The sequence below is a fragment of the Eublepharis macularius genome, chromosome 14 (assembly GCF_028583425.1).
Source record: "Eublepharis macularius isolate TG4126 chromosome 14, MPM_Emac_v1.0, whole genome shotgun sequence".
Lineage (NCBI taxonomy): Eukaryota > Metazoa > Chordata > Lepidosauria > Squamata > Eublepharidae > Eublepharis > Eublepharis macularius.
In genome coordinates this window covers 48,236,371-48,249,910 of record NC_072803.1, presented here as the reverse complement: position 1 = coordinate 48,249,910, position 13,540 = coordinate 48,236,371, and the positions used below count along the sequence as shown (strand labels likewise).

The following is a 13,540-nucleotide window of genomic DNA, read 5'->3' as shown; positions in this document are numbered from 1 at the left end:
GCTGATTCTGGGGTGCAGAGAGCATACAACTGCCATAGTTCTTGTTTCAGGGCATTTTTCTAATACAATCAGCTTGTCAGCTTCCCTCAAGTTTTGATGGGAAATGTAGGCGTCCTGGTTTTACAGCTTGGCTCTCCATTACAGCTGCAAGAACAGGATGCCTACATTTCCCATCAAAACTTGAGGGAAACTGACAAGTGTCCAACCTGTGTCAGGTGTCACTTGTAGCTTGGCTCATATAGGGGCATCTTAAATAGAAACCCTTGGTGCTGGGGAGGGGGCATGCTTTGAACTTGGCCACAGGAACCCACTTAAGTTCTGCACCTGCTTGGAAAGAAACAGACTTCAGAAAGCTGTACTTTGGGGCAACTTTATGGTTTGGAAAATAGCACTTTTGCCTACATGTTTCCTACCTACCAACAATATAAGAACATTAACACTAAAATCCTAAACAGAGTTACCCCCCTTTTAAATCCATTGAAGTCAATGGGATTAAAAGAGAGCAACTCAGTTGAGGATTGCACTGTAAATCTCCATTGCTCTCTCCTGACAAGGAAAAGTAAACCCCGTAAAATGCTGTCCCCTAAGAACTTACTGCTCAGGGAAACAGAAAAATTTGACTATTTAGGATGCTGTTTCCAAGGATATCTCACAACATCCATGAGCCGCTTTAAGGACAGTGCAAAGAGGGGCACATCTGCTCTGCCTGTGGTTCTTAGCCTTTAACCTGATTTATTCAGAAGAAAACAATTAAAAATATTCTTGTCTGGCTATACAGGGGAAACAGCATTTCCAGTATAAATTAGCACAAATTCATGTTTCTCCCAGGCTCACTTGGCAAATTAAAGATCCATTTCTTCAGTAAATCTTCTCACTCCATCTGCATTTTGACAACCTCCAAACCTTTGATTAGTACTACTAGACTTGCTGCTTCTTCCAAACCAAAGACAATCTGATATTCACTATTATAAAAAGATTTAAGGCAAGTACCTCTCAAAGGAAGTTCTTTCATTGACAAAGTTTAGCAATATAATCCATGGATCACGCTGCATGCTAAGCTAGGAGAAATAAACTTTAAGAGGCAATTCTATCCCTCCTGGCCCCAAATGGGGGGGGGGGAACCTTTGCAGAGCATCTGCATTGTTTGATTGTCCTAGCATGGAACACTGTATTGCGTTTCTCTAGAATTCTAACAAGAGATCAACCTAGTGCACAGTATTTTCCCAAGCGGCAGGGGGAGTATAATTTTAAAAAATGCAATCACATCATGAATCTTAAACCAAGTCTTAACAGTGATTGCAACTCAGAAGCTACCCACCCACCCCAAATAATTAAAAGCATCTTTTTAACACAAAAGTTCAGCATTGGTGTGTGGGTACTCTCAAGAGGATGATTCTCTCTCTTCTTCTTCACAGCCAACAAGCTCTCCCAGAGAGAAAGTTCTCAGATTATATTGAGGTCCTAATTCTTATAAAAGCTAGCATGGTCGAACAGTTAGAGTGGGACCGGGGAGACCAACTTCAGCTCCTTGCCAAGCCCTGCACTATGGGTTAGTCATTTCTTCTAGGGGTAGCTCACCTCACGAAGACGTTGTGAGGTAAAAAGGAGGCAAGGAGAACCAGGTGGGCCTCTGAGCTCCTGGGAAGTACAGTCAGAAATTTTGTTTAGGTTGGATGCTTTACAAAATATTGGGAAGGTGCTGTATGCGGGCAGAATGGATTCCTAGGATCCAAGCCCTTAATAATAGATAAGAGAATGTATTATATAGGAGGTAACTCCGCATCTTTGCCTAGGGATTGATCTTCTGCATGTAAAAACAAGTGCTCTGCCTTTAAGCCACAGACCCTTTCCAAATGAATACTATTTGTCATGATGACTCGCCAAAACTGGGTGATTTTCTATTTCATTAAATTGGAAAAGTCACCAAGTGGAAAAGTCAAGAAGCTTGCCATCTTTTTTGTTAGTTTTAAAATGTTATTTGAAAAGAAAAATACAATCAACAATAGAAAGTGCGCAGAAACTTATACAAGATACAGAATACTAAATCTGAACTACAACAGAAAAGTATATTCAAAATTTGTGGCAACACAGCTAAATTATGAAATGTTTCTCCTCTCCCTTTCCTTAATTACCTATACTTAAGATTTCATGTCAATAATCTTTAATCAATCATCTATTTCATATTTTATATTCAACATTTTTAAGGTCTCTATTTTATAATAACTCTATCTTCATATTAACTGTTCTTAATTTTTCTTAACTTCGAGCTATGTAATTTAAAAAAAACTTGCCATCTTTTAGTTAAATTAGGGATTCCTTAAGACTGGTGTTGAAGGAGAGAGCCTGAATTAATTTATTCCTGTATTTGTTGGTCCCAGATTCAGAAAAACAATGTCCCCCCCTCAAAAGACAATTCTACCCCCAAAAACCACAACAGAAAAGATAGTTTACTTACTAGCGTAAAGCAGTTCTACTTGACGGTCACTATGGGAAGCTGAGTATTGGGTTCTCTGGCTGAACAGCTTCCTCTTCGGTGCAATCAGTTCTCTATAGTGGCACAACATACGCTGATAAGAACCATCTCAAGCCCCTCCTCACCCCCCACCCCCCAAAAAAACCCACAAACAAACTTCTCTTCTCTCCTAGGGGAATTAAAATGCTGACTTTGAAAACATCAGAGTGGCAAAGGAATGTTGAACACAAGCCTGGTCAATTTAAGACATCTTTTTAAAAGGAAGCCACTTGATCCTTTCTGACCCCAGGAAAGCGGCAAGGATATTTTTAAAAAAACCTCTGACAGCATCCAAAGCAAGAAGGGTATGAGCAAGCGGAAAGCCAAAGGCAGGTTTAGGGATGTTTAAAGAAAGTTGGGTTAGATCAAAAACCTAGAAATGATAAGTACAAGAAGTACCAACTATTGAAGATTGGATCTACAAATTGCTGTATATGGCTGAAATGGACAAGATGACAAGAAAACTGAGAGATCTGGACTCAGGGCAGTTCAACACAGACTGGGAGAAGCTGAAACAATACCTGGAGAAGAAATGGGAGGTGGGAGGAAAACTGTGGCAGTTTGAGAACTACTGAAATATAATAAAAGTATAAAAGAGAGGGGTGACTTTACCGGGGGAGGAAGAGAAATGTGAATTTATAAGCAGTTAGATTAATTGATTGAGATATATATAGATATGTATAGGTCAACTGATAGAGAATAATTAATGATAAGGTTTAAACATGAGGATTGACTAACTAACAATATTTTCTTTCTTTGACAAGATTTATATGCACCAAACTGAATGTATAGAAGAGTTAAATTGATTGAGTATTTGAGGAGTTATATAGAATTACCATAAAAAGTTGAAATGAGTAATATATAGAGAACAAATCAAATTGTTTGATTTAAATGTGGGAAATTTTTATGGTTTATGATATATAGGTTTATATAGAATTATTCAAAACTGGAAAATGGGATAAATTGTTTATCTAAAGACGTATAGTTTGGGTGTATAATAATTAAAGGAGTTAATGATGCACTGCTTAATATAATGGAGAATGTATATCTGTTTTAGACAGAGGAATTTAATAGAAGTAAGGGAAAAGGGACAGAGGGTGGGAAAGCTGTTGGAAGTCAACAAAAGGGGGGGAAAGGGAGGGGGTTAGAAACGAAAAATTAGGGGAAAATTGATTGTAATGTAAAAATAAAAATGTTCTAACCCAATAAAAAATTTTTCAAAAAAAAAAAAAAAAAAAAAAACCTAGAAATGACTAGAGGCTGTGACACAACAGTAACAAAGTTTATACTAGTGTGGTGTGTTGGCTACATTGTTGAACTAGGCATAGAGAGATCTGGGTTCAAATCTCCACACAAACATGAAGCTCTGTGGAGGCATAGAGAGATCTGGATTCAAATCTCCACACAAACATGAAGCTCTGTGGACGATCTCGGGTATGTCATTCTCTCAGAGGGCTGTTAAAGATAAAATGGAGAAGACCACCATGTATTGGGGTGGGCTGTGGCTCAGTGGTACAGCACCAGCTTTGCAGACACAGAACGTCGAGGTTCAGTCCTGGCCATTTCTAGTTAAAAAGCTGAGGTACAAGGTACTGTGAAAGACCTCTACCTGAGAGGTCTGCCAGTCAATACTGACAACACTAGCAATAGACAGTACTGACCTTGATTCTCAGCATACAAAGCACGTACTCTGCCTTTCAGCTATCTTTGAAGAAAAGATAAGCGGTTTTTTAAAGTACCAGGTTATAGCCCACAGTTTCTGGAAACGTTCTTGACTGCTTAACGGGCTGAAACATTCTTAAGATGTAAAACTATTCCTGAGCAAACTTCATGCTGGCTTCTCACGCATCTCTTTAAGAGATCAGACTCCTTCACTAGTGTAAGATATAATGGGTTTTGGTACTCACCCTCTTTCTTCATAGATACCCATCGTCACACACCGGTGATGCTCCTAAGCCTGTCATTTGGACGCAAAGCCACAGACTTATATGCAAACTCCAAAGCCAAAAATAGGAATACCAGTCATAGCTCCAAGCCCCGAGAGGGGGTGGACAGGGCTCAGCCACGCGCCTGTGAAATTCCACTCAGGCCATTGTTCTAGCTGAAGGCGACAACCCTTGCTGAGCACAACAAGACACCCGATACCCTTCAGACAGTTATTCATTCCAGCTCAGGACTTAGTAGCCAGCTTGAGACAGAGAGCACCTCCCCAAGTCACATGTAATATGAACAACTGAAGCTGCCTTATCCCAAGACAGTTGAATTGCCTGTTTTGTTTGTTCTTGCCTGCTTTGGCTTGTAGGGTGGCTCTCTTTCCCAGCTATCAGAGATCTTTTTTTTGACTGGAGATGCTGGGGATTGAACCTGAGACCTTCTGGGTGCAAGGCAGGTACTTTTATCAAAGTGCTATAGTCACTGCTCTGTTGTTCTTTATATGTACTGGCAAGACGGTGCTGTACACAGTACCTTCAACATACCTGGCACTTTACATAACTGCATAAGCAAATGCGGGTCCCTGGGCCCAAGACTCTCATTTGAATGGTGATAGAGACTAGGCTAAAAATGGTCAGATGTCAGCTAGTGAAGGAGTTACCTGCAGCTCTGCTCAAGCATCCACTGGTCTGGCTCACATCCTAGTCGTCTGTCACAAGCAGGATGCGTCCAGGTAAATTAAGACACATCAGATTTGCACAATTACAATGTTTTCTTGCATGATTGGACTACTTTCGTGCAGCGACTGTTTCCAGTTTTAAAAGGTGGAGAATAAAAGGGAGCATTGAGCCCCAGAATTGTTCAGGCATGGGAGAGGGCAACCAACTTTAGAGATGTCAGGTGGGCTCTGACTGGAGTTGCCAACCTCCATTTGGGGTCTGGAGATCTCCTGGAATTATTTACAACTGATCTCCAGGTAATAGATCAGTCTCCATGGAAAAAATGGCTGCTTTAAAGGCCGGCCTCTATGACATTATAGCCCCTTTTTCTCCTCCCCAAACCTTGCCCCTCCCCAGGCTCCGCCTCCAAATCTCCAGGAATTTCCCATCCGAGAGTTGGCAACCCTGCCCCTGACTGTTCTACAACTGTTTGACACCCCACCCCCTGGGCTGCCTGACTCTCAGCAGCATAGAGGGTCAGCTCCAAAGCAGCTGTCTGCAACGGCAGTGGGAAGGGTCCCTATGCAATGGGGGCAGCATGGGGCCTGAGGCATCTGCATAAGCTGCCCCATGGCAAAGACCACCCCTGGAGTTTTGCATCACAACTCCCTTAAGTGTCTCAGTATACATGCACATTATGCTGTTCGTTCTTACATCAGCTTCTGGAAAGGATGCTGCTGAGTGTGCAGACGTGAAAAGCAGGCAATGCCTTCTATCCCGCGTCAGTCATTTAATAAAGGCATCTGACTCGGCAGGTACAAAGAGGGGATGAACAGAAAGGGGTGCTGCTCTTTGTAAAAAAACAATCGATTAAATGGCCCATAAGACCATATAGTACTTTATAGCATATGAGATTATATGAGAGTAAAAGCAGCCATTAGCTGCAATGACTGAATAGCTACTATAGGCACAAAGCTGTCCAAGTACAGTGCTGTGCTCAAGACAAACTCTGCAAAGGAACACAGAGGCAATCAGGAGCTCACCTGGTGTGCAATCGTAGCTAAACCTATATCTATTCACCACAAAGTTCTCTGCATGCCTAGTTGCATGTGCTCAGGCTTGGTTTCTGTAGACACACAAGGGGTTAAGTCAACGGCAGAGAGGCCTGCAGGTTTTTATGGGCCCCTGAGCTCAAACTGTTCCATGGCAGCATTCTTCTCCCCACCCATTGTGTTTATACTAGAAGCAGCTGCAGTGGCTCTTGAGCCCTTCTCAGCTATAGTTGACATCTAAAAAGAACATAAGATTTAGGGCTCCATTCCTCCCAGTGGATAGGAGATTGCCCCAGAGACTTCTGTAGCATCACATGGGCCTTTGGAATGACCTCCTAATTCCTGCAGAGAAAACTGCCTGGAGGAGGCACCAGAGCACCCCGTTCTTTCGTGCATTCCTTCCTCTGCAGCTGCCAGGCACTGGAAGAGGCCCAACCAGACCATGAGCTTCAGTAAATGCCCAATGCACCAGCCCTGGAAGCTGCTTGCCATGCTCAAAAGGTCCACATTTTGAAGGATTTAGAAGAGTGGTACCATCTATATATTCCAAAGAGGGAGTGCTGGGTACAGAGGGAACCAAGGCAGTTTAGGTGAGGTTGCTTAAAAGAACGGGAGACTTGGAGCCAAGCTACAAGAGATGAATGACACTTGCCTGGCAAGTGAACAGACTCACGAGTATTCCTCCCTGTTCACTTGCCGTTCACTTGCTCTCCGCTTGATCAAGTGGAGAGCAAGTGAATGGCAAGTGAACAGGGAGGAATACACGTGAGTCTGTTCACTTGCCAGGCAAGTGTAATTCGTCACTTGTAGCTTGGCTCCTGGTTGTCTGAAAGTGGTGGAATGGGAGATGAAGATATTACGGGCAGGAACGGAGTGGAGAATAAGAGCAAGAACAGTAAGGTAGGACAAGCCATAAAGAACTTTAACAGTACTAAGGACAAGACGTCTGCTCAGGATGCAAAGACTGTGCAGGGATTTGCAGAATAGTATTTCATGGTCTGAGTGATGAGAAAGGTGAATGGTTTTAGCAGAGTACTAGACAGTGACTACAGGAAGATTGCATCGGTCAGAGCTGATTTCTACTCCAGTCAAGGGATCAGAGAAGGAGAGGCAAAGTCTGACATTTCAGGCAAGGAAAAATGGCATGAGTGGATACATGGAGCAAAGAGGAGAAAGGAATGCAGGCTAGAGTTTCTTGCCTGCTCAGTAGGCTAGACTGCCATATGATAAACAAATGAAGAGCACAACCGATGATGGGAAAGCTACAAGGCAAAAGTGGCACGTTTGAGAGCCCGTGTGATATAGCACGTAGGATGTCTAAGAGCTGGGATCAATCGGCTTCAAATCACCTTTCTGCCATGGAAGGTCACTGGGTGACTAAGACAAAAATTCCTAAAGTTTAATACGGCTCAAGAAGATTGCCCACTAGAGTACCTGGGAGCTTGGACCCCTATGGTTTACGTTAGAATAATCCACTCATTCCCATTCCACATTAGCCCACCTTACCAAACTTAATCCTTTTTAGACAAAGGATAAACCGATTTGGATGGGACCAGCTGTTTGTCATGGTAGTTCAGGGTCATTAACAGCTACTTGGTAGCAGGGCTATCATTTTGGTGGTTTTCTGATTGGCAACATTAGCCTCCTACATCAAACATAGGGTTGGTTGTACACTGAATAGGCTAAATCAGTTTGTCACTCATAGGAAGCTGGCTTAGGTCAGGTCCCATTGCCCATAATTTTCTGGGAGGAGGTAGGGTGAGATTTTCCCTTGTCTCCATTGGAATGGCATGAAATCTGATGGCCACAGAATGTAAGGGTAGGGGTTAAAGACTCCTCCGTCATTTTGTTATTGCAAGGAACTCTGCACATGTGCTGAGGAATGTACTACAGCCTAGGTAACATGGAACTAGCTTGGTTAGGCCAACTTTGGCCACTTGCACACGTCCTTAATGGGACGGCCTGCCAATGGAACTCTGGTGGGTTATCTCACTCATTACGCATGTCAGCGTTTCCCATGCGTAAGCAGGTCGTGATGATCCCGGTTTTTAAGCGTTTTTTGTGAGACCTGGTTTGGTCCGTGTTTATTTTTGATGCAGGTTTTCTGTGCAATTATCCTACCATATCAATGCATGTGGAGGCTTTTGTGTGCTTCAGAATTACCCTTCCTTTAAACATCACACCTACGTCTGGCTCGCATGCACGATTGTCTAATTCCCTCCCCTTTTTTAAACGGTCCTTGTACTATTACGATATGATATCTACATATACAAAGGGGATCATACTGCAGTGCTTGCTACTTTGGATCACTCAGCAATCAGACTATCAGTCTAGGAACAACATTGAGAATGGAATGCCATTTCTGATTTTATTTTAAACTAGCAATAAGACCTGTTGTTTGAGAAAATACAACGGGCCCTAGAGGTGTTTCCCCTCGCACAGCATCAGTCGAGGGGGGGGATAGGGGAAGAGACCGGGGGCTACCTCCTCTGGCCCCTTGGTCCCCATTCAGCTTGTGCATGGCCCTCCCAAGGCCCTGCGGAGGTGGCAGGGACCCCTGCCCCCCATTGCTGCAGGACCTTGGGGAAGGCCTCACCGCCGCACTGAGCCTTCCCACAGCCACACTGGGCTCTTCCGGGCCTCTGGAGGCCCCAATGAGGCAAACCATTTTGCCCCTCACTCGTTTCTTATCCCTGTGTACTGTGCCACCACAGGGAAAGGAGTGAGTCGTGAGGTTTGCCTCGTATATATGGAATCACATGATCACACTACTCTACTGTTCACATATTTATCAAACACTTTTGCATTTAAAAATTTGAGTGGGAAATCAATGATAGAGAACATGCTCCGTTTCTACAGAAGCTGCAAGACAGGACAACAGTATAATGCAATCCCACACGCTCTCAAAAAAAAAGGAAAGTTAGGCAGGAATGCACGAACGTTGTTTGTGACGAGGTGCAGATAAAGAATGTGTTTTCTGTTTTGGGACCTTTTTTTCGTGACAAACACCCACAAAACACACATGAGTTCGACGCATGTGAAAGGTGAGTTCTTGAAGCGGATCAGGATGGAAGACGCAGCTTTGGGTCAGGGAACCCCCCCCCCAAAACAGGAAGTGTGGAAGAGGCCTTTATTGCATTTAGTTGGAAGTCTATATGCTGTGATATTGTGTGCTCTTCCCTGTATTTTTGTTTTGAGCCCTTTCTGGAATCCAATCACCTTTTTGTCTCTCTTTTCCTCTCTTTTAAAATAAACTCTTTTTTTTAATAAAGATTTTTTTTGTTTCATTTAGTACAGTCTATTTCTCTGGGATATTTCTCTCAGTCTCTTCCTTACATGCCAGACTGCACAGATGCTGCAGATGCTAAGGTACTCTCCCAGGTTTACACCCTGTTATTCTTTATTGGCCTACACATACAAGTCATCCCAGAAAACAGAGCCATCAAAGCAATAAAAACCATGTTGTAAACAAACATTTTAAACACCTGAATCCATCCCACTCCCCAACTTTTTCCTTACCTCATTCAGGAGGAAGCCAACAGTGCAAAACAGGAAAACAACCAACACGTTGCACTTTTCCCAGTCAAGTACAGAAATATTTTCACATACAAAAATAAGACCTGTGGGTGGATCTTTCAGTCCAAACAAATCAGCAGCAGGAAGTAAACATATGAAGCCCTTGAACTAGTAGGTCCAAGCCCTGAGGAGAAGCAGAGTTTTGAAGTCCCGTAATTGAATTGGGAGAAAATCTCTGTACTAGATGATGACCCAAATAGGCCGCAATCCCATCACCATAGCAATAGACATTCATCTCCAAAAGGGCTTGTTTTAAAGTCTGTGAGAATGCCATGAATATGACATTCCCCAAGGACAGGGGCCACCCGACTGCCTTTACTTGCCTTGTATTTATGTACTTTATAAAAATTTGCTTCTTTTTGAGGCGTTTTACCTTTATTTTCTTACTACTCTGATATGTCATTTGTTCATAAAATTAGGTATTGATTCACGGCTGAAGTGAAAGAACAGGAATTAATTAACCTGAAATGAGAAGAAAGGGAGGAAAATGGAAAAGAATGGTGGATTCGGTTTCGTTTTCTCAGCCATGCCGGACGCTCCTCTCGGCTGGTCCGGGAGGAAACGACCGGGCACCCTGACCGGGCGGCTGATCCGCAAGGATTAGCCCCCAGGACTCCCAGGGAGGGAGCCAGGGTCCGGGACGCGGCGGGAAGAACTCCCCGAAATCAATGCGGGGGGGGAATTGCCCGTTTGTCCCTATGGAGGCCGGCAGATGTGCGCGGCGCCTCGAGTGCCGCCGGGCAACGAGAAACGGCAAGTAAAAGAAACAGGCGGAAGCCTGTAAACAAGCGAATCCCTTCTGTTCTACAAGCGTTTGTGAAGGAGAGGTTGATCTGAAGAAGACTCGCTCTTCCCCTTCGTTGAGTTCCAGAATTTTGTTGGCGCCCCCCCCCCCCAAATGGCAGCAAAGAAGCAAAGTCCCGCTCTTGGTAAGTCAATCTCGGCTACCTTGCAGAAGGGGGAGTCGCTCGAAGAGTTGGTGCGCAGGGCGGTGGTGGAAGCTATAAAACCCTTTGTTGACAAGCTGAACGAAACTGATCAAAGGGTGGGCTTAATTGAAAGCGAGGTGAAAACCATTAAGGCAGCAGCGGGGGGGGCAGAAAAGTCTGCTCTGGAAAGTGCGTCACTTGTGAAGGCTACAAAAAAGGAGCTGAAGTTGGTGGAGAACCAGCTGATCGGGCTACAGGTGGAACGAACGCAGACAATTTTGCGTCTCCAAAACGTGAAAGAGGAGGAAAATGAGGATCTGTGGGATTTGGTCTCGGAACTACTGGCGACACCCGCGAGGACGACTAAAGAAGAGGTTAAAAGCGCCATTTTGGAGGTCCGTCGGGCTTCTTCAAAATATGCAACAAAGTGACAGTTGCCTCGTGAGATCATTATTGACTTTTCATCTAAAAAGATTCGGGACACCATCCTATATAACTCATACAATGCGGATTTGGACTTTATGGGTTTGAAAGTCAAGATTTTGAAGGACGTTCCATTTCTAGTCCGGAAACGGCGTTTTAAATATAAAAAGTTTGCAGCTCTTCTGAGGGACCATGGAATAAAGTACAAATGGTTATTCCCGGAAGGAATATGGTTCAGATATAAAGATCAGGCCTATAAGATATTATCAGAAGATCAACTAAAGGATTTTGAGAATAAAAACCCAGAACTCTGCTGCACCAAGAACGAAGAAAAGGAGGAGCCGGAGGGGGGGGAGGAGGAGGAGAGCATCGCAACAGCAGTTGCACAGAGAGAATTGCGTCCGGGACCTAGAAGGGGGAGGAAAGTTTAATCAGAATTTGAAATGTTTATTCTCTGTATGATTAACCACTCCATCATTATTCTATGGAGCTATTTTTGTATTATGACAGTATGAAGGGAAACATTGAAGTGTAGTGTTTAGTGTTTGTAGTTCATTCCCCCCCCTTTTCTTTTTCCACCTCCCTTTGTCCCTTCCCTCTCCCCTTTCCTTGTGATAGTCTGGTGTAGTGTTTTGTAGTTATGAAAAATAAAAAAATTTATTAAAAAAAAAAAAAAGGAAAAGAATGGTAACCCCAAGAAACCTCCATTATGCTTGATCTGCCCACACAGAGCAGGCCTTACACGGCTGCCTCAGGGACAGAACATCTGCTTTGCTTGGTAGGAAGCCCCAGCTTCATCCTCAGCACTTCCACTTAAAACACCAGGCAGCAGGCCATGAGAAAAACCTCTGCCCAAGACCCTTGAAAGCCTCTGCCAGTCAGTGGGCTTGATAGACCAAGGACCTAAGGCAGCTTAGTTTCAAATCATACTTTATGTTTTAAAAAACATTGCTATGAGCCACGTCTGAAAATGGACAAAAAAAACCAGACAGAGGAATGCAATGGGTAACCAAAAAGATCACAGAACTTGTTTGGCATTATAATCACATGAACTGGAAACCTACCAACCATGAGCAATGGAAACATGCGCTACCAATGTCTAGGCATTCAGTTGTCTGCTGATAACAGCTAATCCCCTATTCCCCAACCTCGATGATTTGAGGCACTGGAAAAGGCGGGTAGCATTGATGACAATGCTCTAGGTATTTCACCAATCTCTATGGTAAAGACCATAGAGATTGTAGGAATTCCTAGAGTGTCACCTGGAAATGACATCTTGTCCTCCAAGCCTCCATTCAGAAGTGACACCACATGCTCCATGAAGATAGTTTCAGGCAGGTAGTCATGCTGATCTATAATAGAAAAGCGAGATTCAGGTCCAGTAACACCTTGAAGACCGTCAAGATTTCCAGGGCATAAGCTTTGCAGAGTCAGAGCTCCCTTCATCTGATACGAGGATTAGAAAAAGGATTACAAGGACTCCTTCCTTTTTCTACTCCTCGTATCTAACAAAGGGAGCTCTGACTCTCAAAACCTCATACCCTGGAAATCTAGTTGGTCTTTAAAGCACTACTAGACCCAAATCTTGCTCTCACATCCTCCACGACACTGTAGGAATTTCTCAATCATTATGGCACTTACCATAGACATTGAGCCAACTCCTAGAGCATCATGGAGGCTGTGACATCATATCCCTGAAATTCCATCCTTCCTGGACACTGCCCCCCCAAATCTCCCAGCATTTATCGGCCTACCTCGACCCTCCTTATATGCTTGGTTGCTAATTTTGTCTGAAAGGGGCACTGCATGTATTTTCTTCTCCAGTACACATGTACTAAAGCAGAAAATACAGTGCCTCTTTCAAACAAAATGGCGGCAACTCATATCAGGAGTATTGCCGATGGTATGTGCTCCCAGTTCATACAGCTAGATATGTAACATCTGAAAAAGATCGACATGGTAATAAAAACTGAACACACTAGTATAGCAATTGCAGATTGAATGTCAAGTGCAAAATCACCCTGTGCTTGACTATTCTTCATCAGGAATGATTCATTATTATTCATCTTTTATTCCCCTTAGTTATCCTTGGCTGAGACCTCTATGCCTTGCGTAAACCAACAATTAATAGTCACTAAAATATACAATTAGACATAGTAATTCAGAGAAAAGGATCTGGGAAAGAGACACCAGAGCGTCAGGAGAGACACAAAGCACCCGGTCCTCCAAACAGTCATTGCTCATGCGGCCGGTGGTTGGAAACCGTTTGCACATCAACTAACCCTGCAGCCTTGCCTCCACTTGGCAGGGCCTGTCACCACCTGATAGCAACAGGGAGGCCGCTGAGCTGCCCAGGAGACTCCCCAGAGCAGCTGTTCAACTCGCCAAGTCGTCTGCTTGGCCCAGAGTGAATTTTGCACCTGTGGGGAGAGAGATCTCTTCCACATTCCGCAAGAA

The 13,540-nt window shown here is 43.7% G+C and overlaps 1 protein-coding gene across 1 annotated transcript in view; it reads right to left on the bottom strand.

The window, feature by feature from the left end:
• LOC129342411 (kelch-like protein 20) overlaps nucleotides 1–4,474 on the bottom strand; it is a 29,939-nt gene extending 25,465 nt beyond the window's left edge. Inside the window, exons 1-2 of the mRNA XM_054998156.1 lie at nucleotides 4,420–4,474; nucleotides 2,456–2,547 (exon numbers count right to left, since the gene is read on the bottom strand). Coding sequence (XP_054854131.1) covers nucleotides 2,456–2,547; nucleotides 4,420–4,442 — 115 coding nt within the window. The 5' untranslated portion in view covers nucleotides 4,443–4,474. The remainder of the gene's footprint in view (nucleotides 1–2,455; nucleotides 2,548–4,419) is intronic.
• Between the last annotated feature and the right edge of the window lie 9,066 nt (nucleotides 4,475–13,540).